The sequence below is a fragment of the Eupeodes corollae genome, chromosome 2 (assembly GCF_945859685.1).
Source record: "Eupeodes corollae chromosome 2, idEupCoro1.1, whole genome shotgun sequence".
Taxonomy (NCBI): Eukaryota; Metazoa; Arthropoda; class Insecta; order Diptera; family Syrphidae; genus Eupeodes; species Eupeodes corollae.
Window position 1 is genome coordinate 57,023,085 of NC_079148.1, and position 27,068 is coordinate 57,050,152.

At 34.6% G+C, this 27,068-nt stretch overlaps 1 protein-coding gene across 1 annotated transcript in view; it reads right to left on the reverse strand.

Annotated features, from left to right (window-relative positions):
- Positions 1-23,140, reverse strand: part of LOC129945937 (lysophosphatidylcholine acyltransferase) — a 71,125-nt gene extending 47,985 nt beyond the window's left edge. The window contains exons 1-2 of the mRNA XM_056055919.1: positions 22,998-23,140; positions 22,114-22,870 (exon numbers count right to left, since the gene is read on the reverse strand). Of these exons, the coding sequence (XP_055911894.1) occupies positions 22,114-22,344 (231 nt within the window). The 5' untranslated portion in view covers positions 22,345-22,870; positions 22,998-23,140. The remainder of the gene's footprint in view (positions 1-22,113; positions 22,871-22,997) is intronic.
- Positions 23,141-27,068: the final 3,928 nt, after the last annotated feature.

Genomic DNA, 27,068 nt, shown 5'->3' on the forward strand with positions numbered 1-27,068 from the left:
TTAAAACAAGATCAACCTACAAGACAAAACCAGCATAGTGGAAATTTACACTCCGCTGCAACTGAGTATTCACAAACATTTTTGAAAATAATTTGTGCATTTTTTTCAAAATATTTCGTCTTTTTTGCCATCTATTGATACTACGAGGGTGGGTCAAAAAGTTCGCAGAATGGAGTAGTTGGAGCAGCCCTGGGGGACATTTTAGGATCTCATATTGTGTGGACATTTATTAGGGACATTTATGCCGAGCTTGGTTCAATTCAGGTGATTAGTGTTTGAGCTTTTGCTGATTGAGTAACTCAAACCGAGAGAAAAATTTAATAATGGACAAAAGTGAGTTTCGGGCAGTGATAAAGTTTTTGACTAAGCAAGGCAAATCGCCTCAGATCATTTTTGAAATGATGTCAGCTATTAACGTAGACTCTTGCTCTGGGTAAACAATGATATACAAGTGGCTATTCTTTTTAAACAAGGAAGAGAGTCCATAGAAGAAGATCTTTGCTTGGGCCGACCGATTGAGGCAACTTCCTCAGACGTGCGTCGTCGGAAAAGTCGAGAAACTTTTTCTAGAAGATTCTCGACTAAAGGAGAAAAAACTTGCAGAAATGGTTGGAGTATCACCTAGAACAATTTCAAATATTCTGCAGCTACTTCAAATATTCTTGGCATGTCTAAGATCAGTGCAAGGTGGATACCGAAAATGCTTTCAGCTGTTCACAATTGACAGCGAGTAAAGCCTTCTCGTGACCTTTTAAATCTCTCTAATGGGAAGAGAGATGAATTTATTACCCAAATTAAAACCTGACTTCATAATTTTAAGCCTGAGTCAAAACAGTAATCGATACAGTGGCGTAAAAGACTCGAAGCTCAGATTAGGCCCCTTATGATTATTTTTATTTCCAAATCTGAAGAAAGAACTCCGTGGAAAAAGTATTACTGATGATGAACAAGTGTAGTCGGCAATTTCTGCCTATTTTGAACGACTTGACAAATCATTTTTTTTTTCGAAGGCATTAATAAACTTTTCGATGAAGTGAAAAGTGCATTAGGCTTAAGGGAGAGTATATTGAAAAGTAAAATAAAAATGTGCTAAATTTCATCCCCTGCCCTATTCCTTCTGATTGTCCAAATAAAACTGCGGGTTTTGTTTTCGCATTTTTTGTCAAGTCAACTGAATAGGTACAACATTTTATCGTTCTTTATGAGCGCTTAAATTTCTGACCTTAAATTTTAAGACCATGCCTTAAAAGTGATTCTATAGCTAAAATCGATTTGTTTAGACACCAAGACCTAACCAGTCATGCATCAGCTAGTAAAATTGAGCGACGTTTTAATAGCTTTTATTATTACTTATAAAGATACGTACAGAAAAAAAAACCAATACATATTTGGCAATGTTTGTAGATGATACTGCAATATACTCTATCAATGTAAACCCTGTAAATATTATGTCTTCATTGCAAACAACATCTTAAAGAAATTGAAAATTATTTTAAGAAATGGAAAATTAAAGCCAATGGTACTAAGTCTCAAGCCGTTTTCTTTCCACATCGCAGGAAAACAGTTATTTAACATATACTTGCCTTAAATTTTATAATACCAATATACAGTGGGAAAGTCAATTTAAATATTTGAGTATCGCAATGGATAAAAAGTTAACTTTTCAAAAACATACTATATAGATACAATAAACAAAATCGATATGTATATTAGAATACTCTATCCATTTATTAGTCGAAGTTCAAAGCTTAGTAGTAGGTAGTACCCGTGGCATGATGGTTAGTGCGTTGGACTGTCAGAGGTCTTGGGTTCGATCCCTGCCTATGCCATCTAAAGTCTTTGCACGTGTACTGCCTCTTGCGAGGATTTGACAAATTCTTCAAGAGTAACTCTTGTCATGAAAAAGTGCTTTCTCAAATTAGCCGTTCGGATTCGGCATATAAACTGTAAGTCCCCTCCATTCCTGACAATATTACTCGCACACAGGAATGGTTAAGAGTTTTAAGTCACTAGGCCTTAGTTCTTAACGGACTGTTGCGCCACCCAATTTATTTATTTATTTCAAAGCTAAGTACTGAAAACAAACTTATTTTGTATAACACAATTTTTTAACCTATCTTATTTATTTGTTTGTTTATTTAAGTAACCAATCTACGAATTTACATTCAACAGATTTCAAATTTAGTACATGTATAATACAATTCAGTTTATAAATACATAATATTACATATTTTATATAAAATTAAAAATTGAAAAAAAAATAATTAATTAATTAAAGTGAATAATCAACTTTTAAATAAGTTTCTGGACATTGATATAAATATCTAAACTAGAATAAAACATATTAAATAAAAATCAACTTGCGGAAATCGGTTCACGTTGTCCATATAGCGTATGATGAGAATCAATTGACAAGAGCGATCTGGCTCTTAAGGAAATTGAAGATGCAAGCAATTGAAGTCAAAATATCACGAATAAACATGGCACTATACATTTTTCTTCTCGACTCAAGAGTTTGTATTCCAAGTAACAGACATTTAGAATTATAAGAATGATGGAAACCTTCTATATTGTTTTCAAAAATATTTCGAGGAGCAAATCTGAGATTTTTTTTTTGAACATTTTCAATTCTCTATTTATTAAAATCAGTTGTAAAACTCCAAACAACACAGTTATATTCAAGGACGCACAATACTGCAATATAGAGATTTAATAGTGTAAGGGTCCTTAAATTCCAATGAGTTTCTTTTGATGAATCCAAGTAAAGAATTTGCTTTGGATACAATGTAATTAATATGACAACTTGTAACGGAAAATTATTTAATGAATAGTTTGGAATAATATTTAACAAAGTTCTATTGTAGGCCATACAAGCACACTTGTCAACATTTAACAACAGATCATTTGACTTGCACCAATCAACAAATGAATTCAGATCATTTTGAAGCAGAAGACAATCAATTAAATTAGAAATTCGAGAAAAGAACTTTATGTCATCCGCATACATAAGGCAATGAGGATTTTTAAGAACATTTGGAAGATCATTGATATAAAGTAAGAATAATAAAGGACCCATATGACTACCTTCTGGAACACCTTTAATCTCTTTTGAGAAAAAGTCCCTGATCTTTACATATTGTTTTCTACCAAGTAAATATGAAGAAAACCATTGAAGTAGCGGTTTATGGAAAGCATATGGATGCTTGAAGTTTTTTTTAAGAGAATGTGTAAATTAACCCTACTTAAGGCTTTTACAAAGTCTGTATAAATCACATGAACCTACCTTTCCAAAAACCATGTTGATATTTACTTACATTTTACTTTATGGTAGATTTAAATTTACCTTGAACAAGGCTATCTAAAAGCTTTGAAACAACAGATAGTTTAGTTATTGGTCTAAAGTTCGTTACTAAGTTTTTTGATCCAGATTAAAAAATCGGATCAATGATAGAGACTTTCCACTCATTCACGAAAATACCATTGGAAATAGATTCATTGAATAGATGTAATAGCGGAAAAGAAAGAGAACTTGCACAATGACGAAAAACAGTAGGGAAAAATCCTAATATTTCTGCACAAAAAAAAAATTATAATGTATTTCTGTCTTGTACGATTGCGCTACCTGTCATAAAAAAAAAATTACAAATAATACAAAAATAAAGTACTTAAAATTATTCTTTAATTACCTAAATGATTTACAATATTGAAATTACATGAAAAAAAAACTAATGTCAACCTTGTTGCTAGCCTCTCTATAAAATATGTATCAGATTTTATTTATAAATGTCAATTCTCGGAAACAGTGTAATAAATGACCTATGTGCAATTTAGATTATAATGGCTGAAACACAAACACGCTTCAGCTTCGGCTTCGCCTGACGTTTACGAGTTCAGCCATAGGAATTCAATGCATGCTATCACAATGGAGCTTCGACCTCAAGTACAGTTTGACAATCGTAAGGAAAAGAACGTAATGTAACGTAATGTGACTCCAAACGGAAGCTTTAGTTCAATTATCTGAACATTTGCTTTGTCTGACAGCTCATCAGTTGTAAAAAAATGTCAACAAACAAAATATTTGCTCTTTGGAGGGATGAAATAATAGAAATGTCATTCAAAGCAACCTCGAAGCAGGCCCACCGTAACGCAGACGAAGCCAAAGCTGAAGCGTGTTTGTGATTCAGCCATAAGTATTACATAAAGGTTTTGTTTTGTAGAAATGTCCCTAAATTTAATATTATATAAATTCGTCTATTTTTTATTGTATACAAAATGTATTAAAGCTGAAAAGAACAAAATGTTGAGTTCTAAAACTCTTAAGATTGTAAGTTAGATGTAAAACTTTTGTTCCTTAATCTATTATAAATATAAATATAGTAATCATCTCATCGTAATAGATAGAGTAATAACTATTGTAATTTGGGAAAAAAGAATTTATACAAATGTGAGTGCATATTCAGTCGAAGCGGAGTGTATGTGTTTGTATTGAATTCAAAAAGGGGGCATACCCAATTTGTTAAGTTTAACAAAATTTTCTCCAACATTTTTCTTTCGAATGATACATCGAACCTTTTAATTTCCTGTTTACTTTTTTAGAACTTATAGAACACATCATGGGTAAACAATAGATAAGGCAAAGGTGTGTGCAATTATTTGTTTTATTGTATGTCTTGAATTGTTTTAAGACTTTATTGGGAACTCCCCAGACTATAGAAAGTTAGAGTATGTATCGCTACAAAATGACCTATAAAGAAAAAAAGACATCAATGGAAAATTAAACAAATACAACAGTTTATTGCACTTTATCAGTCAGCGATTGCGTTATTTTATTAATCAGCCACAGTATAAGTTAAAAATGTATATTGCAAATGTCAAACAATTTAGTTAGTGACTCTAACGAATCTTTTCGTTACTTAAAGCCGTATGTATATATTTGATGTGTAATTATACATAACGAGTTTTTTCACTACTAAAAAATTGTGTACTTTTTTAAACACATTCTATTAAATTAAAATTATTATTCATGAGTTTTCACAGCAATCAAATTGTTTTCCCTAATTTCACTGTTTGTAAAGTATCATTTTTATTTGCTAAAATTTGTCATATAGTTTTTCTTTGCTGTAAGTTTAAAACCATTCCAACCAAACTTCAATTGAAAAACTGAACTCTATTGTTAACCTCAGTCAAATACGTAACCCTAATCAAACTCGAGCTGGGCGGACTGGGGCAAGGGTGGTAAGTGTTCTCTTAGAACTGAACACTGCTAGTTCCACTAAAAACGTATAGAATTGTTCGTGGAATTTAGCAACTTATTAATTTTCAAAAATAGTCTTAACATGTTTAGTCATTAATCTAACCTTTTTATAGATGCAGCTATAAATATTCATCTTATAAAATCTACATACCATTAACATAATCACGCATGCATTTCATAAATTTTTAATATATTTCGAATACTTTTATCACTCATGCATATCAAACATACTAAATTCACAGTAAGGGACAAAACAATAGGTCCACAAGAAGAGAATTAAAATTAAAGTAATAAAAAAATGTATTCTGAAAAAATTAAATGTTAGAAAAAATAAATCAACAAATTTTGACAATTTATTGTACATGTGGCATAATATATACCAAAGACTTAAAGTTAAATTTAATAGTCGTTTTATTGTGTTATTTGAAGTGTAGAACATTTATTGTCTTACACACTTATTGCCAAAAGCTTGCCCTCGTGAATTTGGGTGAATTGTTGTGAATTTTTAACTTTTCTATATAAATTAAGGTAGAAGCGGATCAAGTTACTAAAACAACTTCATCATGAGATATTGTGACATGAGTTTAAGGGCCTTACGTGCTTTAATTGCAAACAATTAAATACTAACGTAGAAGAATTTCTAAATAATTTTCCATATCAATACTAGTTCAAGTTTTGGGGTTTGGTGGAGTCGTGTATTCTGAACGAATGAACTTAAGTATCTCATTCTGCCTTCCCAATTATTGTAGCATGTTTTAGGCGGAACTTTTGGCGATAAAAGAAGTATCGTATGTATCTGTATTTTTCTCTCTGGACTGTGTTTACAGCTATGTAACTGCCAATAATAACGTTACCCATTGCTGTTAATTCCGGCAAAACAAAAATGATCAGCCTCGGAACCCCAATATCCATTATTATTTCCTCGCAACCGGTGGAAGAAGTGGAGAGCTTTCAATACCTTGGAAATAAAGTCTCCATCGTTGGCGGAACCGAACAAGACGTCATTTGCCGCATCGGCAAAGCAAAAGCGGCGTTTGGTATGCTGTCAAAAATTTGGAGGAATAACTCTATCAGCTTAAGAACAAAGCTTTGAATGTCGAATCAGTGCTACTTTATGGGTGCCGCACCTGGAAAATTACTTCAGCCATTACAAGAAAGCTGTAAACCTTCGTATATAGATGTCTTCGCAACATCCTGAGGATTTTACGGCAAAACCAAATATCCCATGAGATCCTTCATAGAAGGACAGCTCAGCAACCTATAGACTCTATTATACGAAGGCGTAAGAGGCAATGGATTAGACATACGCTTCGAAAAGCTAACGACTGCATTGCAGGCCAAGCAATGCAGTGGAATCCCCTCACTCAAGAAGGTAGAAGAGCTGACCGACCAAGAAGCACATAGCGCAGGACAGGACCCTTAAGGGGTTCAAAACTAACTTAACAGGTCTGAGGACTTAAGTAAGTAAAGTAAGTTTTCTGGGTACCAGGCCATAGATACATTCCAGGAAATTGTAAGGCATTGTTTGGCTAATACTAGCATATCAATCGTAACCTATTGCTAATGCAAGACGCCTTAAAGAAGACAAACAACAGTTGGAATAACATCACTACATGTCTAGTCACGAAAAATATCTGACCTACACGCGGCTGGGTGTGATCTCAAATGGCTTTTGAAAGCTGTATGGATGAAGAAGAGGAGGAAACATTTCTTCAGCTCCAAAACACAAAAGAATTCTTCTCTCACGCTCTAAACGATCTCAATCATAATAACATAATCAGTCTTTTACGTTTCGTAAGGGACTCAAATTGGTTTCAATGAGCTTAGAAAAAAAAACTGTCCTACTCCATCGCCCGGACAGCCACATTAACTTAACCTAACCTAATACTAGTTCATACTCCTTTTTCATAAAAATTATCAACCCTCATACATCAAACCATGGAAACCCTTTCCACACCAACATATAGTTTATAAAAAGTAAGTAGGTACTTACCACGTCTCTTGAGTATTCTTAAGTAAGTATGTTGGGGCAACTAAGTATTGGAATCTCTCAGTTATATTTTTTGATAATATGATGTTTTTGGGTTCATAATTTTTCTAAAGGGAATATGCATAACACTGTAAGGACAGAAAGACAACCTTTACGTCTAATAGTTCATGAAGTTGATCTAATACCGTGACCTGACGAATCTGCTGGCTTAATTTAGATTGAATAATAATGAATATTACTCACAAGTCTTCTAATTCTAGGCAACCAAAAGTCTAAAACAATTCTGGACCAAAATAAAATTAAATACACTAGAACGATAAGGCTAACAATATTTGAGTTTTCTTTAGAAATCATAAAATATTAAACATTAAAAAGAGGACCTATTTCTTATCCATCACTGTATATCACTTGAATTTTGTACTATTATTCGCACGAAATTATACGAACTCACGCGTCATTCCATCTACGTATATATGAAATCATCCAATTGAATAAACGAGCTAATTTTAAATTTCAGACAAATTTTGGAAGAATATTATTAAAATTCAATTTAATGAAATTCATCACATGATTCGATCCCTCTCTCATAAATAATTTGATAATATTATAATAAATTAAAGGCTTTTTTCAAATACAAGTTGACATATTGAAGCTTTTTTTCTGAAGAAACAAGAAACTATTAAATTCGCAATGTTGAAACCTAGCGGCGAGGAAATGATAATGAAAAAAGCAAACACTCATAATATTTAGTTTATTCCAAGATGTCCACTTCTTTTTTTTGCAAAGAAGACACAAATTCTTCCTTATCCTAAACCACCATCAGCTGATTTTGAAATCAAAGAAATCTCCAGAAAAGGATTTGCGTTTACAATCAAGACAAAAACCAATACAGTCAAACTAGTAAAGAAAATACATATAAAATTAATTTATTTAGTAAAGAATTTTTATGATGATTTTTTAGTTTGTTTTTATTAAATAATTGCTTCAATATAGTTTTTTTTTATAATTAACGGGTGCTCAAGGGGTTATTAATAACCTTAACATGTTTAAAGTTTTAACACATTGCGAGAATTAGGAAAATAGGAAAGGATTAAAGAGGACATACAGGGGCACATTGGTCTTAAAGTTTTGAATATCAAAATGATAGGGAAAGACAGAGTTGGGTAAAACATAACACATTCTAGATGTACGGTTAATAAAAGAATATCTTTACAGTACGTTTGAAATTGAGCTCAAAGTAAAACTGATGTGCATTCCTACAAGTACCAGTATTACCAGACCACCGAACAGCGGTGTTCGAGTGACGTACTTATGTCGGTTATAGCTCTATCGCCATTTTCAAAGCTCTTTTTTGGATCCCGTCCAAAATACTTAAACTTTTTTAAGGGGCACCTGTTCAAATTTGCGAGTTATATTCAAGTTTTGGAAGAATGAAGGCTTTGTAAATTACGTCGGAGAAATCCAAACCACTAGGCAGCATTTTTGGCAATTTTGAATTATGTGATTATTTCATAAGAGGTGATATGAGATACAGAAAGTTGTTTAGTTTCCTGTTTGCAAGTGCAAAAGCATTGGGGTTAGAGTACACTTTAAAGACAGAAGCCAGCATTGAGTTTTAGAAGCATTAAATTCGTTTGTAATTCCTCATATTGGGCAATGCTATCGAGATGGGAATTTAATGAGCTTATCATACACTGCCGTTGAAGTTCCACATCGGAAGGACAAGGATGTGAATCTAAAAAAGCACATTAAAAGCTGAGAGTACTGCCTTCAGTGAAACAATTTAATGGATTAGAAGTGACACACAAAAGATCATTTATGAAGATAGGAAAGAAAGTTGGAGAACACCAGCATATATTTGAAACCATCCAATACAACTTGTAAAAGGGTATATTTTTCGCCGAGTTCGTATTATTTAATCAATTAAATAATAATCAAAATAAAATTTCAAATGGTAGACATGTGCATTCAAGAGGACACAAGCGTCCACAGGTTTTTCTCGAAACACACCTCTGTCTATCAACTCCTACTCTCACCTCCCCGCGGTGAACATCGGGTGCGTAGTACCTCAACTGGAGATTGGGTTCCAACCCCAGTGGAAAGTTGTTGGAGGCAGCAAACGAGAGAGGGGGGAGAGGTGTTTCCACTAAGGCACCTCTCCTTATCCAGGCGGCAGCGGACAAATTCTCGAGATGGAATCAACGGTGGCGTCTACAGTTCCAGTAAGGTTGAACTACTTAGTGAACATCTTTTAGGGCTTTTTCGACATATTCGGAGCCCAGGCCTGTAAGGAGCGGTTTATCCGGCTCCCCTTCCTTGGAGTTATACCAAAGATCTGGCCCTCCAGGTTGGGGGTTGTGCCGTCGGGGTGACTTCCTGGCTACGTAAAAAATACCTTTAGTTTCGAAGCACCAACAAGCTTCGGATACGGACGGATTCACTGTTGACAACCCACGCAAACGAAATAAGGACAACGAACTTCGGATATGTACGTGGAATGTTAGGTCCCTTAACAGACCACGTGCAGCCGAACAATTAGCGGAACCCTAAACTGCTGCAAGGCAGATATTACAGCCATCCAAGAAGTGCGATGGGATGGACCGGGCAAACGCAAGCTAAAAGACTGCGATATCTACTACGGCGACTGCTACCGAGAACAAAGACAGCGTCTATTTGGGTGTGGATTTGTTGTTGGAACTAGGCTCAGGCAAAAAGTCTTGAGTTTCAACAGTGTGAGCGAGCGCATCACGACAATCTGCATCAAGGCTAAATTCGCCAACATAAGCCTAACATGCGCGCATGCCCCAACAGAGGAGAAAGATGAAGACACCAAAGACATATGCTTCGAGCTCTTGGACAAGACATATGAGCAGTGCCCTGGCTATGACATTAAAATTGTCTTAGGAGATTTTAATGCCAAGCTAGGAAGAGAAGACAGCTTTGGTGGCATAGTCGGGAGATACAGCCTGCACGACACCACCTCCGACAACGGATTAAGGCTAGATAGTACGCAGTTCACGCATCTTAATATCTACAAGGGGACATGGAAATCTCCTGATCAATCAACCGTCAACCAGATTGACCACATTGCGATCGACGCACGACACTTCTCCAGTATCCATGCCGAACATTCCGAGAGCCCAACATGGACTCGGACCACTACCTCGTTGTAGCCAAGGTACGGCTACGGATAACCCGATCCAAGCCAAAACAAGGAAGTACCGCCTACCCGACCGTGACGAAGTGAAGATAGCTATATCTAAACTTAAATCAAACAAAGCTGCTGGAGCTGACGGCATCGCTACCGAACTATTCAAAGCAGCAGGCGATGACTTGGTATGGTGCATGCACCAATTCATCTGCAAACTATGGTCGGAAAGGAGACCCTCTAAGCTGCGCTAACTACAGAGGCATCAGTCTCCTTAACATTGCGTATAAGTTCCTCTCCGACGTATTATGTGAACGTCTGAAGCCATTCGTCAATAACCTGATTGGTCCTTATCAGTGTGGCTTCAGACCAGGAAAGTCCACTATCGACCAAATATTCACACTACGGCAGATCTTGGAAAAAACCCACGAACTTCAAATCGATACCCACCATCTCTTTATCGATTTTAAAGCCACGTATGACAGCATCTATAGGGAAGAGCTCTACAAAGCAATGTCTAGTTTTGGCTTCCTGTCAAACTTATCCGTTTGCGCAGAATGACGATGGAGAATGCACGCTGCTCTTTCAAGGACGGAAAAGATCTTACCGATTCATTTGATGTCAAAAGGTTTTAGACAAGGCGACGCACTGTCATGCGATTTCTTCAACATCGTTCTGGAAAGAATTGTGCAAAACTCAACCGTCAACACTAGAGACACAATCTTCCAAAGGTCCATCCAATTACTCGGATACGCAGATGATATTGACATAATTGAAAGATCAAAGCGTGATGTAGTGGAGCGTTTTGAGCATTGCGACGGAAGCGAAGAAGATGGGTTTAGTGGTCAATGAGGGCAAGACCAAGTATATGCTGTCATCAAAAAAGGACACTGAACGACGACGTCTTGGACAAAACGTCACCATTGACAGCTATAAGTTTAAGGTAGTTAAGTACTTTGTCTAACTAGGCACCGTTATTAATACAGACAAAGACACCAGCGCTGAAATCAAACGAGGAATAACTCTTGCAAATCGGTGCTTCTTTGGTTATAGAAGGCAATTGAGAAGTAAAGTTCTCTCTCGAGCATGTAAAATCACCATCTATAAGACACTCATCATCCCGCTTCTCATTTATGGCGCTGAGGCCTGGACCCTGTCAAAGAAAGATGAGAGCGTCTTAGGATGCTTCGAGAGAAAAATTCTTCGGGTGATTTTTGGTCCCGTACGCATAGATGGAGAATGGAGGAGAAGATATAACGACGAACTGTACGGGCTGTACAGCGACACTGACCTAGTTAGCAGAATTAAAGTCTAACGGCTTAGATGGCTAGGTCATGTAGAGCGGATGGACATCAACGCTCCAGCTCGGAAGGTCTTCGAATCCAATCCCGAGGGACGGCGCAGTAGAGGAAGACCGCGACTCAGGTGGCGCACCCAGGTGGGAGAGGACCTCAACCAACTTGGCGTGCGAAACTGTAGACAGCTAGCTAGGGGCCGAGCTGGCTGGAGACGCTTGTTGGTTGAGGCCCAGGTCCGCCCCGGACTGTAGCGCCACCTTAAGTAAGTAAGTAAGTAAATTAAATTTATTTGATATTATTGAAGGTTTGGGTTATTATCAAAAAAAATACATACGGAGTTTAAAACAGTTCTATTTAATTTAATCATACCTATTAAGAAATTCGAAGGTATATCTAAAACGATTTTAATATAATTATGATCTTTTTAATTTATATAAAATATATACATATAAGCAAGCAGATATAATATATTTATGTGAGTTATTTGAGTTATTTGAGACACAAGTTGATGCAGTAAAGAACTATTTTATAATTAAATTAACAAATCAAAACATTATTAACAAAAACATATCAATAAGAATAATATTAATAAACATATCTAAATCAACAATTATGTCGGCTTTCAAATCTTTGATACAACTTATTGAACAATTTACAAATCATTGAAAATTAGTATAAAATAATAAAATATTAATATTGAAAAGTATGATCCTTAATACTAGATGTGTTTATACATACGAGTATGTACAGTGCTTTAGCAAAATGTCGAGAAGGTAGAAGAGATCTCGTAGTTATTATGGCACCTAAGTTTGTTAATAAGAAGGCAACAAACTTACATATATATATACATATGTATAGTATATGTTGCTATTAATTTTGTGTTTCTGAATTTGAGCGATGACTTGTCTTATGTTCACCTTTAGGACATTGGTCGATTGTCGTTTGTTTGCATAGACCTGTGACTTTAAGAAACCCCACAAAAAATTTTTAAGGGGGTCAAGTCGCATGACCTTGGTGGCCAATTCACATCAACCCTACGAGAGATAACCTTAAGCTCAAATCGTCAATGCAAAATGTCAACCGTCGTGTTTACTGTGTGGCACGTAGCGCCCCCGCCGCCGCGCCGTCCTGCTGGAACCACATGTCGTCTAGGTCCATATGGATCAATTTGGGCTTGGTGTTGACGGGGACCGTCTCACTAACTTCGTTTTCAAAAAAATACGGACCAATTACGCCGCCGGCCCAAAATCCACACCAAACGGTAACTTTTTGAGGATACATTATAACCTGGGGAATTTCGCCTGGAATAATGTCGTCCCATGTACGGCAATTTTGCTTGTTAACACAGCCTTTCATCCAAAAAAGATGATTTTTCGACCAAAATAAGGGTCCTCTTCCAAACGATTAGAGGCCCAGCCAGCAAACAAACGGCGGCGTTGTCAATGGTCAGAAACTTTGAGCTCCTGGGTTAGTTGGATCAGTACGGGTGTAGGCCTAAGTCGTGACGTAAAATTCGCCATGTTGAAGTCTGCGAAAAATCTAGTTCTTGTGCTGTACACTTTCACGGACCGCGGCGATGTTCTCGGCCAATCTTGCGTTCTTTGAACTTACGGGTGTTGGCTGATTGTTTACGGAAGGTCGTCTGAAATTTGGCCACCAAACGTTGAAGAGTTGAACTGGTAAAGTACACGAACGTGTACGTACGCACTCAGTTCAACTACGAAAGTTACAAACATACGAATAACTCGGTTTACGTTTTGGCTTTAGATGTAATCCTATAAAAGAGTTTTCGAAGTACATACAACGTTTTTAAAATTTTAAATCATTTCGATAATAACTCAAATTATAAATAAACGAATGGCACCCTATTGAAGCCCGAGTTACCTTTTAATTTGAAATTAAAGGTGAAGTTTAACTAAATACAATATTGTATTTTTGTATAAAGCATCTGTTTATTCGGACGGTAGTTTCATAAGGAAAGCAGTCAAGGTAGGTACGTAGAAATGGCGATCTCAAGGCAACCTAGCCTGAGATCCAATTAGCGCTGTAGTGCGCCGTTTTGATACCAAAAACTCGTTTGACCTTTGATTGAAATTGATAGATTGATAGAGAAGCTTCATAGTGATTATGTTAGAGCCATTTTGTCGCATTGAGATAAAAGGTTAGGTCTCTAATCTTTGTCTCAGATAACTCATCAAGTTCTTGAAAGAATGCTTTTCCAAAGTATTTCATTCTAGTGTTTGCCAAAGCAGGACATTTGCAGAGGAAATGGATTATCGTTTCACTTTCTCTTTGGTCACTACAGCTACGGCAAAAGGTGTTGTAAGTGATACCCAACTTCTCTGCATGAACTCCTACAGGCCAATGTCCGGTACAAACCGCAACAATCCTGGCTATGTCTTGCCTTTGCCGGCATAGAAGATCGTTTTTTTATAGGTGGGCCATATCTTCCTAGATATAATGCAGTTGGGTAAATTGCTAAGATTTTACCCTTCATAGCACCAAGAGGAATGTTAACCATTTCCGCAAGTGAGCTATGAAGGGCCGATCCTTGCCTGGCTAGCTCGTCAGCCCGTTCATTTCCCACGATACCACTATGGCCCGGAACCCAGATCAGGGTGACACTGAGGTTAATATTCAGGCTCGCAAGCTCATCGCGACATTGCTGGACCAATTTAGATGAGGATATGGCCGAGCTAATGCCTTTGACAGCTGCCTGACTGTCTGTAAAGATAGCCACATTTCGGTTTTAGTTTGGGTTTTGTTTAAGTATCTTACATGCCTCCCTTATTGCCAGCACTTCAGCCTGAAAAACGCTAGCAAAGTCAGGAAGCCTAAAGGATTTAGCTACATTTAGGGACTCAGAAAAGATCCCAGAACCAACTCCGCACTCCATCTTTGAGCCGTCAGTAAAGATGGTTGTGTCGAAACCTATCAACACGATATCATCCTCCCAATCTTCTCTTGATGGGAAAATAACCTTAAAACCCTTACTAAGGTTTAAAGTAGGAGTGCAGTAGTCAGTGTCTACCGAGATAATATCTGAGGGAATTAATTTCGTAGTGTTTCTGTGACCGTAAGGTTTTGACAACCAGCTATTTGATTCCTTCAGCTTTGACTAAAGCAATCAAAGAATTACAAATTATTTGTATCAATTATCAACTCATCCTATGATATTATTTCAGGAAGTACGCTGTCGAAGCAATTTTTTTCAGGATCTCAAAACTTTTATCAAATAACATTCTTAAAAAAAAATATGTTTTTGGATTCAAGGAAGATTTCAAAATAAAATTGTATGTAGTTCACTTAAAAGGTAAATTTCTTAATTTTATTAATTTAAGTGAAGAATGCGTCCATAATCAAACAGGATACGATGACCTAAGATTCTTAAAAATGTCAATATTTAGCAAAACGACATCGTAATGAAAAACCTCTTTTATTGTATTTAAAATGGTTTTATTTTAAGTGTCAAAGGTAAGTTTTTTTTAACAAAAATATCTTTCATCATCTTATTAAATAATAATATACTACTCAAAACAAAATAGGGCCCACAAGGTTTTTTGGCTTTCGTCAAAAAAAAATTTAGTAGTTATATTTTATTTTGGTTAATGTGTTTCAGCTAAGTATTAAAACAAAGTGTACACACTTTTAAAATCTGGTACGCTTACACTTTGTTCGGGGTTACGCCCCAAAGGGATTGTAACGAGTTAATGAATTCCTGTTTAATGCTACTTTTTTTTTGTTGAGGCTTCTCTTCAACTGGTCCGATAAATGCTCGGTCGGGTTGAAGTCTATGCTCTTTTCTGGCCATGTCGAAAGTGTAATATTGAAGTAAGAAAGAACTGCTTGCGTCATACGGCCGAATGTGGGCGAGCATTGTCTTGCATAAAAACCATTAAATCGCCAAATTTTTGTGAAAATGGGATAACAACAGGTCGTATTACCATTTCAATGTAACTGACGGCGATAACGCTGCCATTATCCAGGATAATCAGCTCTATTCTGCCTTGCAAACTTATTCCAGCCCATACGAAAACATGGGGCCCTAAAATCGGTCACTTCGATAAATCGATGGGCCGCTAAAAGGTTCACCTGCCCATTTTCAAACTAGTATTCTTTAATCATTACTGAAAAAAATTATTTTGCATTTGTCTGCAAAGGGTACAAACCTCCAGTTGTCAATGGTCTTATTTGATTGTTCAGGGGAGTTCCCTAATCGCGCTTCTCGATGGGCCGGTGTAAGTTTCAGCCGAATAGCACGCACCCTGTAACTTTGACCATTTTCGTGGAGTCGATTGCGAATGTTTTACCTACTGATTTGAGTGCCAGTTGACTGTTCCATTTAAGTTTGTATGACCCGAATGGTTACAGTACGTTTCCGACCGGCAGTTTTTCAAAAGTACCGGTCTTCTTGCTGAGTTGTGGCTCGAATTCTTGCTGGTCCTGTTCTCATTGCTACACTCCTGGTTTCCTGGAAGCGTTCTCACACGTTTTGGATACATCGATTCGATTTGGAACAGCCCTTTGAGACACTCCTTGCTCCAGGATATTTATCGCTTTTATTGCGTTGTCAGTATCCAAATGGCGTCTAGAAGCGGGCATTGTAATCAAGTTTAATCACGAAGAAATAAAGACCAATAATTAAATAAAAACACCACTGTTTTTGACTAAGAACACAAATACAATAATTTTTGCATTGATTGGCTTCTTTTTTGCCTTTTTACTTAGAGAAAAATTGTTGTTCAAAGCATGGAATCATACACATGCAAACTTTACAATAAAATTCATGGCCTTGATATAATGCTCACGAATTAAGTATTTTTTGGCAAAATACAAAATAAATCTTAGGTGGGCCCTATTTTGTTTTGAGTAGTTTATATAATTATTAAATCAACATTTTTGTTGATCTGCATCTATGAAAACACAAAATGCCCCTCTTATTGCATTCCATGGGGCAAAATAAATTGATTTATTTTAAATTAAAGATCAAATTTGCAGATCTGGGTTTCTCGGAGATTTACCCCTCTATCAATGACAAAAATAATAATAAGTTCCAATCGTGTTGCATGCGCTGCAAAAAAAAAAAAACAATTTTTCGCGGACATCTGAATTTACCATGCAAAACCCTATAAGTATACATGATTGGAAAATCTCCCAATAATGCATAAATTGTCAAATTGTCTTCCAATAGCATGTAATTAGATGATGATTTCCAATTTTCTATCAAGTAAAAATTGTCCGTTTATAAGGTTGGTTGATTTTATCCAAATTTTAGAAAAACAAATTCAAGCAGAAAATCGGTTGACAATTTTGTATCTTTCAATTGATATTTGTCTGTTTACACTAAACGGTTGGAAGAGTTTAAAGGCAAACAAATTGGTACTCATTGGAAAACAATTTTCTCAACAGATTGCAGTGAATATTAAAGTTTATTTTTAAAGTGGAAACAACAGGCCGTGCAAAAGCATTTAAATAAATGTAAAAAATTTACAAAAAAGTGAAACAATTATGAAGCAGGCGATTTTCCAGATAGCCATTTTCTTGAAAAATGTGATCATGCGTCCCATCTTTTTGTTTGTATAACTTCTTTTTCGTTATTTTGCCAAAAGACGGCTACTTATTTCTTTCGATTTTCGTAGTTTTCAAATTCTTTCAAAATCATGTACCTACACTTTTGTTGTTGTTTCCTACACAAAAACTTTCTGCCAATTAAAAATTGGATGATGTTGTTCAATTAGTGGACAATCATTCAATTATTTTAAATTAAAAAAAATTGGATTTTCAGACGAGTACAACACTGCAAGAAATCAGACAATTTTTTGAGAGAACATTTGCAAACCATTGGGCAGGTTTAACCAACATGAGGGTCTTCATTTGTAGTCATCTTCATTCTTTGAATATAAATATTGACCAAGGCATCAAGTTAGTTTTTCAAGCGTCATGATTTTCAAAATCAGAACTTTAATACACAAAATCTTTACTTTAAGTTCGTAGTTCAAAAAGTACCAATAAAATCACTGTCTTTAAAACAATCCTCAGGCAAGCTACAAGTCCACAACGATTTGTATTTTGTATTGTAAACAAATATTAGTTATTTCTTTTCCAAATTGAAAAATAACCCTTTTACCGAAAACATTAAATCATAGAGTAATAAAGTTCAGCTTTCAGTTGAATGAAAAAATATGTTCACTGTCATTTTGATAAAAGTAGACTTGACTTAATAGTTAGGGAGATTTTTCGTCACTAACTTTCCAGTCAACTTCTTATTAAAGTTTCCTTAATTGAAATGTAATTTTTTGGCAGCTGGCCAATCAAATACTAGAAACTTGCCTAACTTTCAAGTCCCTTATATCGTCTGAACCTGCCCATTGAGTTCCAGTTTTGTTTTCTGTCACTTTTGACACATAAAATTGTGTGTTTACATGGTTGAAAATTGGTTAAGATGTTATGCAAAAAATCTGCCAACATTGGAAGACCTTGCAATCATATATACTTAGCTTTAAAGTAAATTATGTCATTCACATAATGGAACCATTTGGGGCCGCATCTTTTTTCAGAATCTCGAACCACTTGTGCTTTAGATCGTAAAAGATAATAATTTACCGAAAACGATTTCCTATTCTACCTCAATGTTTTATCATTATTTCAATAAAGATTTCCTTAACTTAAATTCATATAAGTTATTATTTTCTATGGGTTGATTCTGGGAAATACCTTTCAGATCATAACACAATATTTTTTGATTTTCATAATTGATTTTTTGACGATAAGCTTTTAATAATTACAACTAAACTCTTTGAACTTTATGGTTCATTCTTGAATCCGCAATTGATGCCGACTTACTTCTATTGAAGATTATTTTAATGAAATATGAGCTAAACGGTGATTTTTTAAGAGCTTGAGAACTTTTTAAAAAAAAAACGCATACAATTTGCAAAATCTCACCGATTCTTTATTTGAAACGTTAGATTGGTCCATGACATTTACTTTTTGAAGATAATTTCATTTTAATGTTGACCGCGGCTGCGTCTTAGGTGGTCCATTCGGAAAGTCCAATTTTGGGTAACTTTTTCGAGCATTTCGGCCGGAATAGCCCGAATTTCTTCGGAAATGTTGTCTTCCAAAGCTGGAATAGTTGCTGGCTTATTTGTGTAGACTTTAGACTTGACGTAGCCCCACAAAAAATAGTCTAAAGCCGTCAAATCGCATGATATTGGTGGCCAACTTACCGGTCCATTCCTTGAGATGAATTGTTCTCCGAAGTTTTCCCTCGAAATGGCCATAAAATCGCGAGCTGTGTGGCATGTAGCGCCATCTTGTTGAAACCACATGTCAACCAAGTTCAGTTCTTCCATTTTTGGCAACAAAAAGTTTGTTAGCATTGAACGATAGTGATCGCCATTCACCGTAACGTTGCGTCCAACAGCATCTTTGAAAAAATACGGTCCAATGATTCCACCAGCGTACAAACCACACCAAACAGTGCATTTTTCGGCATGCATGGGCAGTTCTTGAACGGCTTCTGGTTGCTCTTCACTCCAAATGCGGCAATTTTGCTTATTTACGTAGCCATTCAACCAGAAATGAGCCTCATCGCTGAACAAAATTTGTCGATAAAAAAGCGGATTTTCTGCCAACTTTTCTAGGGCCCATTCACTGAAAATTCGACGTTGTGGCAGATCGTTCGGCTTCAGTTCTTGCACGTGCTGTATTTTATACGGTTTAACACCAAGATCTTTGCGTAAAATCTTCCATGTGGTCGAATAACACAAACCCAATTGCTGCGAACGGCGACGAATCGACATTTCGACTCTCAGGAACAGACGCAATATTCTCTTCTGTACGCACTGTACGCATTCGTGTGGTTGGTTTAATGTCCAATAAAGTAAACTGAGTGCGAAACTTGGTCACAATCGCATTAATTGTTTGCTCACTTGGTCGATTATGTAGACCATAAATCGGACGTAAAGCGCGAAACACATTTCGAACCGAACACTGATTTTGGTAATAAAATTCAATGATTTGCAAGCGTTGCTCGTTAGTAAGTCTATTCATGATGAAATGTCAAAGCATACTGAGCATCTTTCTCTTTGACACCATGTCCGAAATCCCGCGTGATCTGTCAAATACTAATGCATGAAAATCTTAACCTCAAAAAAATCACCCTTTAGATCCTTACAGCAGATCCTTAAATTTTCATTCCGAAAACTAGAAGAACATAACAAATAATAAAAAGAGGCTGGGATGCGACCCACACTGATAACTTCCCATCCCGTCTGTCGATTTGTCTTGCTTAAAAGTTTTTCTATATGTACTCGTATCAATTTTTACCAAATTTGCGTACTATTTTTTGTAGATTTTATTTTTTATGAAAAAACGGACTATTGGATTTTTATATAAAAATTACTGAATATCGAAAACAATATTTTCTGTGAAATAAAATAAGTTTGAAGCCAATATTTTTAATTTTTGAAAAGCTATTTGAGTCGGAAGTACATTTTTACCAAGTTTTATTAATTTTTTTCGGTTTTTAATTTTTTGTAAAAAACTGTCAATTCGATTTTTTTTTTTCAAAATGTTATCGAATGTTGAAAACAATATTTCTTATAAGATAAAATTAGTTTGAAGCCAATATTTAAAATTTTTGAAGAGATATTTGAGTCGAAAATTAATTTTTACCAACTTTTATACATTTTTTTTAGATTTTTATTTTTTGTAAAAAAAACTGTCAATTCGATTTTTCTCAAAATTTGTCCTAATGTTGAAAACAATATTTCTTATAAGAAAAAATTAGTTAGAAGCTATTATCTCAAAGTTTTTAAAAGATATTTGAGTCGAAAATCAATTTTTACCAACTTTTGTTAATTTTGTTTAGGTTTTTATTTTTTGTAAGAAAACTGTCAATTCGATTTTTTTTCAAACTTTAACTGAATGTTGACAACAAGATTTTTTGAAAGATGAAAGTAAATTAAATCCAAGATCTCAAAGTTTTGAAAAGATATTTGAGTCGAAAATCAATTTTTACCAACTTGTATACATTTTTTTTTAGGTTTTTATTTTTTGTAAAAAAACTGTCAATTCGATTTTTCTCAACATTTTTCAAAATGTTGAAAACAATAATTCTTATAAGATAAAATAAGTTTGAAGCCTAAATTTTAAGTTTTTGAAAAGATATTTGAATCGATATTAAATTTTCACGAACGTTGATTTATGTTTTTTTGGATTTTTATTTTTTATAAAAAAAACTGTCATTTAGATTTTTCTCAAAATTTTATCAAATGTCAAAAACATTATTCTTCGTTGCACAAAATTGTTTTAGAGATGAAATCGTCTTTGAGTGGTAAAATTTTGGAGGTGACAAATTTTTTTTCAGTTTTATTGATTTATAAAAAAAACCGTTATATTGATTTTTTTTTTCAAAAAATATACCTATTTGGTTTTACGTTGCAATATATTATATAAAATTTAATTCAAGTCTCTAGTGTTTTTGGTTCTTAAGATATTTAGAGTTAAACAAAATGTTTACCTTTTTTCAAACTGCTATGGTAAAGAAACCACCAACGAAATTTTCTTGAGAGCCCTTTCTTTATCTTTCTGCCTTATTATCTGTATAACAAAATTTATCTGAAGTTGATATCTCTTCTGGTTCTTGAGCTATGGAGGACGAAAAAAACGCCACGAACGTACGGACGTACACGCACGCACAGACATCTTTTTAAAAATCTTTTATTTCGACTCTAGGGACCTTGAAACGTCGAGAAATGTAAACATTTTCAATTTGACAAATCGGACCCACTACAATAACTTCCTATGGGAAGTTAATAAAAAATACCTACCATGTATTAAATGTTTATATGAACATAACTAATTGTTAATGATAAAATGGTCATATTTCAAAATGATGGCCCAATTTCGAAACAATGACATCCCAAGTAATTAGAGAAACTAAATTTTATATGTGATATATCAAATAAGAACAGCTTAACTTCATGGAGCAGTGAAGCACATCACACGAGGCGGATAAAAGTATAGATAAATGTTGAATAGCAAATTAGTATTTTTCTGTAAAACTGCTATCATTTTCACAACATATGACAAAACATACTCCCTGAAAAACTGCAGTCTCCATCTACAACCCGTCTCCTAAACAAATACCCATATCTACAAATAAATAAATATGCGCATATTTTACTTTACGTAACCTAGTTATTAACTCCTTTACCAAAACATAATCACAAATATTGCAATATTACATTTGCTGAACACTTTTGTATGCTTTTTCCTAGGAATCCATAACAATCATGCAGTGGCTCATTATCTATTTTTATATTTTATTTACTTGGAATGTGATTCAAAGTTAACCAAGCAAACAAAATACGTCCCAAATAAAATTCAATAACAATAACAACACATTGACACTCACCTTGGCCAATTCGAAGGTGTCATCAATTTCAATTCGATGCACAAATGGATTTAGCCCGGCCGATGACCAAGTTCCATCCTGCGAATCAGTTGTCCGCAATAAGTGGTGTGGGTCCTCTTTCATCAAACCAGTAAGACATTCTTCATCGCCATCATAGTTACGACTTGTCGAAGGATAGTTTTGATTGATCGAGTTGATGGGCGCAGCAGCAGGATGTTCCGTATCATTCATTATGTCGTTTGTTATTTGTTTTTGTTTAGTTAAAAAAGTTCTTTAAACGGCAAATGAGAAAGTGTAAGAATTCAATACAAAATATAGGTAACCCAAAATAGAGAAACACTTAAAAATGTTAGTTTTAGTTTTAGGCAAAAATGAAACCTCACAAAACCGACGACCGACGACGCGACGAAGGTGTTTTGTAAAACACGTAACACCTTACACCGAACACCGAAGTCGAAGCAGCGAAAACCAACTGCAAATGCAAAATACGATTGAAATAGACTTGCTCTGTGTCTGTGGTGCCACTGAATTTATCGATGCATAGCATAAGTAGAGAATAAAAAATAAAAGTTTTTCCTCAAATACTTTTACCTAGTTCCGATCCGAGTCCGACCGATGACGACACCGCAGCTGATTTTTTCTTTTCAATTTTATCACGACGACGATGATTGTGGTGTGATGTGGTCACTTCGTAGATTTGTTAATAATGTTTTACGTTGAGTTAGCTTTTTAGTGAAGAATTTTTCAAGTTCAACTGCTACGATTGAAAAGTTTGTTTGTATATAAATATAAGATAAAGTTAATAGAGCTATGAATTTTATCACAAAAATCAATTTCTTTACAACATTGTTTTTTGATATAATTTATTTATATGAATGACTCACTTGGGGGGTTAATTGACTTAATTTAATTTTACTCTTCTCAAAAGTTCTAAAATTACAATCGAAGAAAAATGTCAATAAGTTTCCATCTGTATCGTATGATGCATTTTTGTTTATATTTTTATTCGCCTACTTATTTTTATTTTTGTTATTAGAGTATGTGAGAGAGAAACCATTGTATTTTACTTCCAATACGTCTGTAACTCAGTCGCAAGTTAAAGAGAGATACAAAATAAACAATCTTATTGGAATTGGAATAACAAACAAATCTAAAGAGATCGAGTAGGTGTTTTATTACAATCTACGCCTGAAAGTTAGAACGAGAAAACAAATATTTGTTTATTTTGGAAGTAAAATTTTGACATTAATGTGATTCCATTTGGAATTTTATTGGAATATTCCAATCAAATTTAGATGAGCTGAATTCGCTTCACTTCCACCTCTAATATGAGTACTACATGGTGAGAAATTAACGATACAATCAAATATTCAATTCATTATTACACGACAAAAACCTGATATTTCCGACATTTCAATTTTGTGGAGATAAACAGTAGAAAACAATGAAAATGAATGAAATCACCGAATGGACATTCATGGAAATTTTATTTGCTGATTTCACATTTTCAAAATGTTTTTAAAGAAATTGAATTAAACCAAACATACAAAAAATCTTCAACAGCATAATTTAGTACTTAATTAATAGTAAAAAAAATGCACGAAAATTGTGTCTTGTGGTCAAAACTAACTTACTCTTATACGTATTCATAGCCAAGTATTGTTAGAGCACAAAGAGAACCATGGCTTACAGTTTTTTTTTTCGAAGAATACAAATGGATTAGTTGACAAAGCACATTTCATGGCAAGAATTACTCTTGGAGGATTTTTCAATTCCTCACAGGAGGTTGAAACCATAAAAAACCACCCCGGGATTGCATGTGAGACCTTTAGCATGACAGTTCTATGTACTAACGAACTACTGTTCATATATCCAATCCGAGATAGTTCCTGTATACATTTGTATTGATTTTTCCATAGTCATCAAAATTGTATTTGCAAATTCAACCAAGGGGTAGTTAGTTCACAGTGACTTAACCCAAAGACAAAAGGTTCTCTCGATGGGACTTATGAATGAAAATCTGTTGATAAGTTTAATTTTACCTTATGAGCATTTAAGGCTATAAGAACTAAAAAGAAAAAAGCTGTGTTCTTAGAGGATCAAATAATGAAATAAAACCCATTATGATGCTACTAAGAAAGAGGTTGTTGTTGTTGTTTCGGGTGGTGCCGATGAAGCTGCTGCTGCTGTGGGTGATGTTGGGGCTGTAGATGATGACGTTTCTTCTAATATTTTCACTGATGCTGCTAGCAATAATGGGTTATATATTGATGATGCTGGTGCTGCTCTCGTTGACGTTGATCGTGCTGCTAATATGGATGCTGTTTTTAATAAAAGTGTTGCCAATTTAAGTGCGGCTACTACGTTTAATAAGAGTGCTGGTGATAGTGAATTGTCTGCCCCTAAATCATTATCTCTATCTGATTCTAAATTATCATGCCATAATGATGTGAATCTTCATGCTGTTATAAATAATAACCCTCAAAATAACGAAATTATTCCTAAACCTTCGATTAAAAACAATAACATTAAAAAATCCAAACTATATTATGGTACGGATGCTTTTTCATCCCTGAATGATGCTGCTGTTAATCGTTATAATTGGTTTCACCTGTCCAAATTCAGGGTTGGTACAGAACCAAATTTACTAATTGATCATATTGCTTCTAAAACTGAAATTCCTATCAATGATATAAAGTGCTTCAAGTTAGTGAAAACCAACTCTGACCTGTCTAATTTGAAATATGTTAATTTTAAAATAAGTGTTCCATCTAACATGCTTTCTATTGCCATGGATCAAAAGCTTTGGCCTAGATCGGTCCAAATTAAAAAATTCATTTCGCGGAAAAAAAACGAAGCGACTCCGGGGAATACCGAAACAACGTAAATCCGGTATCTCTAGTACCTCCTGTTTCCCATTCTGCGTTACCTTCTAACATAAAAAACTTTTTCATATATTACCAAAACGTTGGTGGTTTACGAACAAATATTAATAACCTTCGCCTAAATACATTATCATGCCAATACGAAATCCTAACTTTTACTGAAACTTGGCTTAATAATAAATTTCATAATTCTGAACTTTTTGATGCTAATAATTATTCAGTCTTCCGCAAAGACAGATGTTTAGAAAAAACAAATCTAACAAGAGGTGGCGGTGTAATGATTGCTGTTAGCTCATCATTCTCCTGCTTTGAAATTAATCTTCCTTCGTCATCTTCAACTTTACCATCGAGGTTCGACATTGATCAAATCGCTGTGAGAGTTTTAATCAACAATAGTTGTGACTTAACTATATTCTTAAGTTATATACCACCAGGTAGTTCTCTTGAATTATATAAAATCCATATAAATAATTGTAGTGATATTATTAAATTATTAAATAGTAATCAACATGTAATTATTCTGGGCGATTTCAATCTGGGTAATATAAACTGGGTATGGGATCCTGATGAATTATGTTTATTTGCATCTAATATTAGTAATGAATGTGAATACGAGGTATCAGATTCTTTTTCAGAACTAAATCTTACTCAAATAAATAATTTTAAAAATAGTTTAAATCGTATACTTGATCTCATATTTATCGATAGTGAAATTGTTGCTGATGTCAAAAATTGTAACTATCCTATTTTTAAAAATAGTATTCACCACCTAGCCTTAAGTGTTAAACTTAGTTTCTATGACTATTTTAAACCTGTAATGGGAAGAGTAGTCAAATATGATTTCAAAAAATTTAATTTTGAAGGACTAATTAACTATTTAAATTCGTTTTCTTGGGACTATATCGTTCATAATTATGAGCTCGTGGATGCATATAATTTATTGCTGGGGACAATTAAAGAAGCAATAAACTTGTTTGTACCTAAAGTCGTTGTCTTTAATAATTCAAAGCCGCATTGGTGGAATAAACGTTTATCTAACTTAAATAACCAAAAAAATAAATCGTATAAATTATATCGAAATTCCGTCAATGATATTGCACTCCGGAGTAACTATCTACGTCTTCAAAAAGAATTCGATTTTTTACATAAATTTTTGTACAAGGATTATCTGTGTCGTACTGAATCTTCCTTGAAACAAAATAGTAAACATTTTTGGTCGTACATAAATAACAAAAAATGCTCTAACGGGATACCAAATTGCATGCAGTATTTAGGGACTACATCAACTAACTTAAATACCATATGCAACCTCTTTGCAAATTTTTTTCAATCGGTTTACTCCCCTCAACATGTTCCTCAAAATTATTCATCAGTTATCAGTAATAATTCCATCAATATAGGCAGCTTAAAGTTAAGCTGCAAAGATGTTGAGTCAGCTCTAAGGAATCTCAATGATGATAGTCAACCGGGACCTGATGGCATTCCACCAATTGTATTGAAAAACTGTGCTGTTGCTCTTTCAGGGCCATTAACTCTACTGTTAAATGTTTCTCTCGAAAAGGGCCTTTTTCTTGACGATTGGAAAATTTCCTATATTATTCCTATCCATAAATCTGGCTCTAAACAGGATGTTTCAAATTATCGTCCTATAAGTAAATTGTCTACGATTCCCAAAATTTTCGAGAAAATAGTTTATGATAAACTAACCTTTATTCTCAAAGAAACGATTGCGCCATCTCAACATGGATTTATAGCCGGAAGATCCACTACAACAAACCTATCTATTTTTTGTAACCAAATTACTAGAAATCTCGAAAATGGATTTCAAACTGATGTAGTCTTTACTGACTTTTCAAAGGCTTTCGATAGGGTCAACCATTTTATACTATTAAAAAAGATGGAATCTATCGGATTCCATTCTAATAGTTTAAAATGGTTTGCGTCCTATCTCATAGGTAGAACACAGTTTGTCCGCGTTAATGATTTACTTTCTGAAGTGATTCATGTAACTTCTGGTGTTCCTCAAGGAAGTCACTTGGGACCCCTTCTATTCCTGATATTAATCAATGA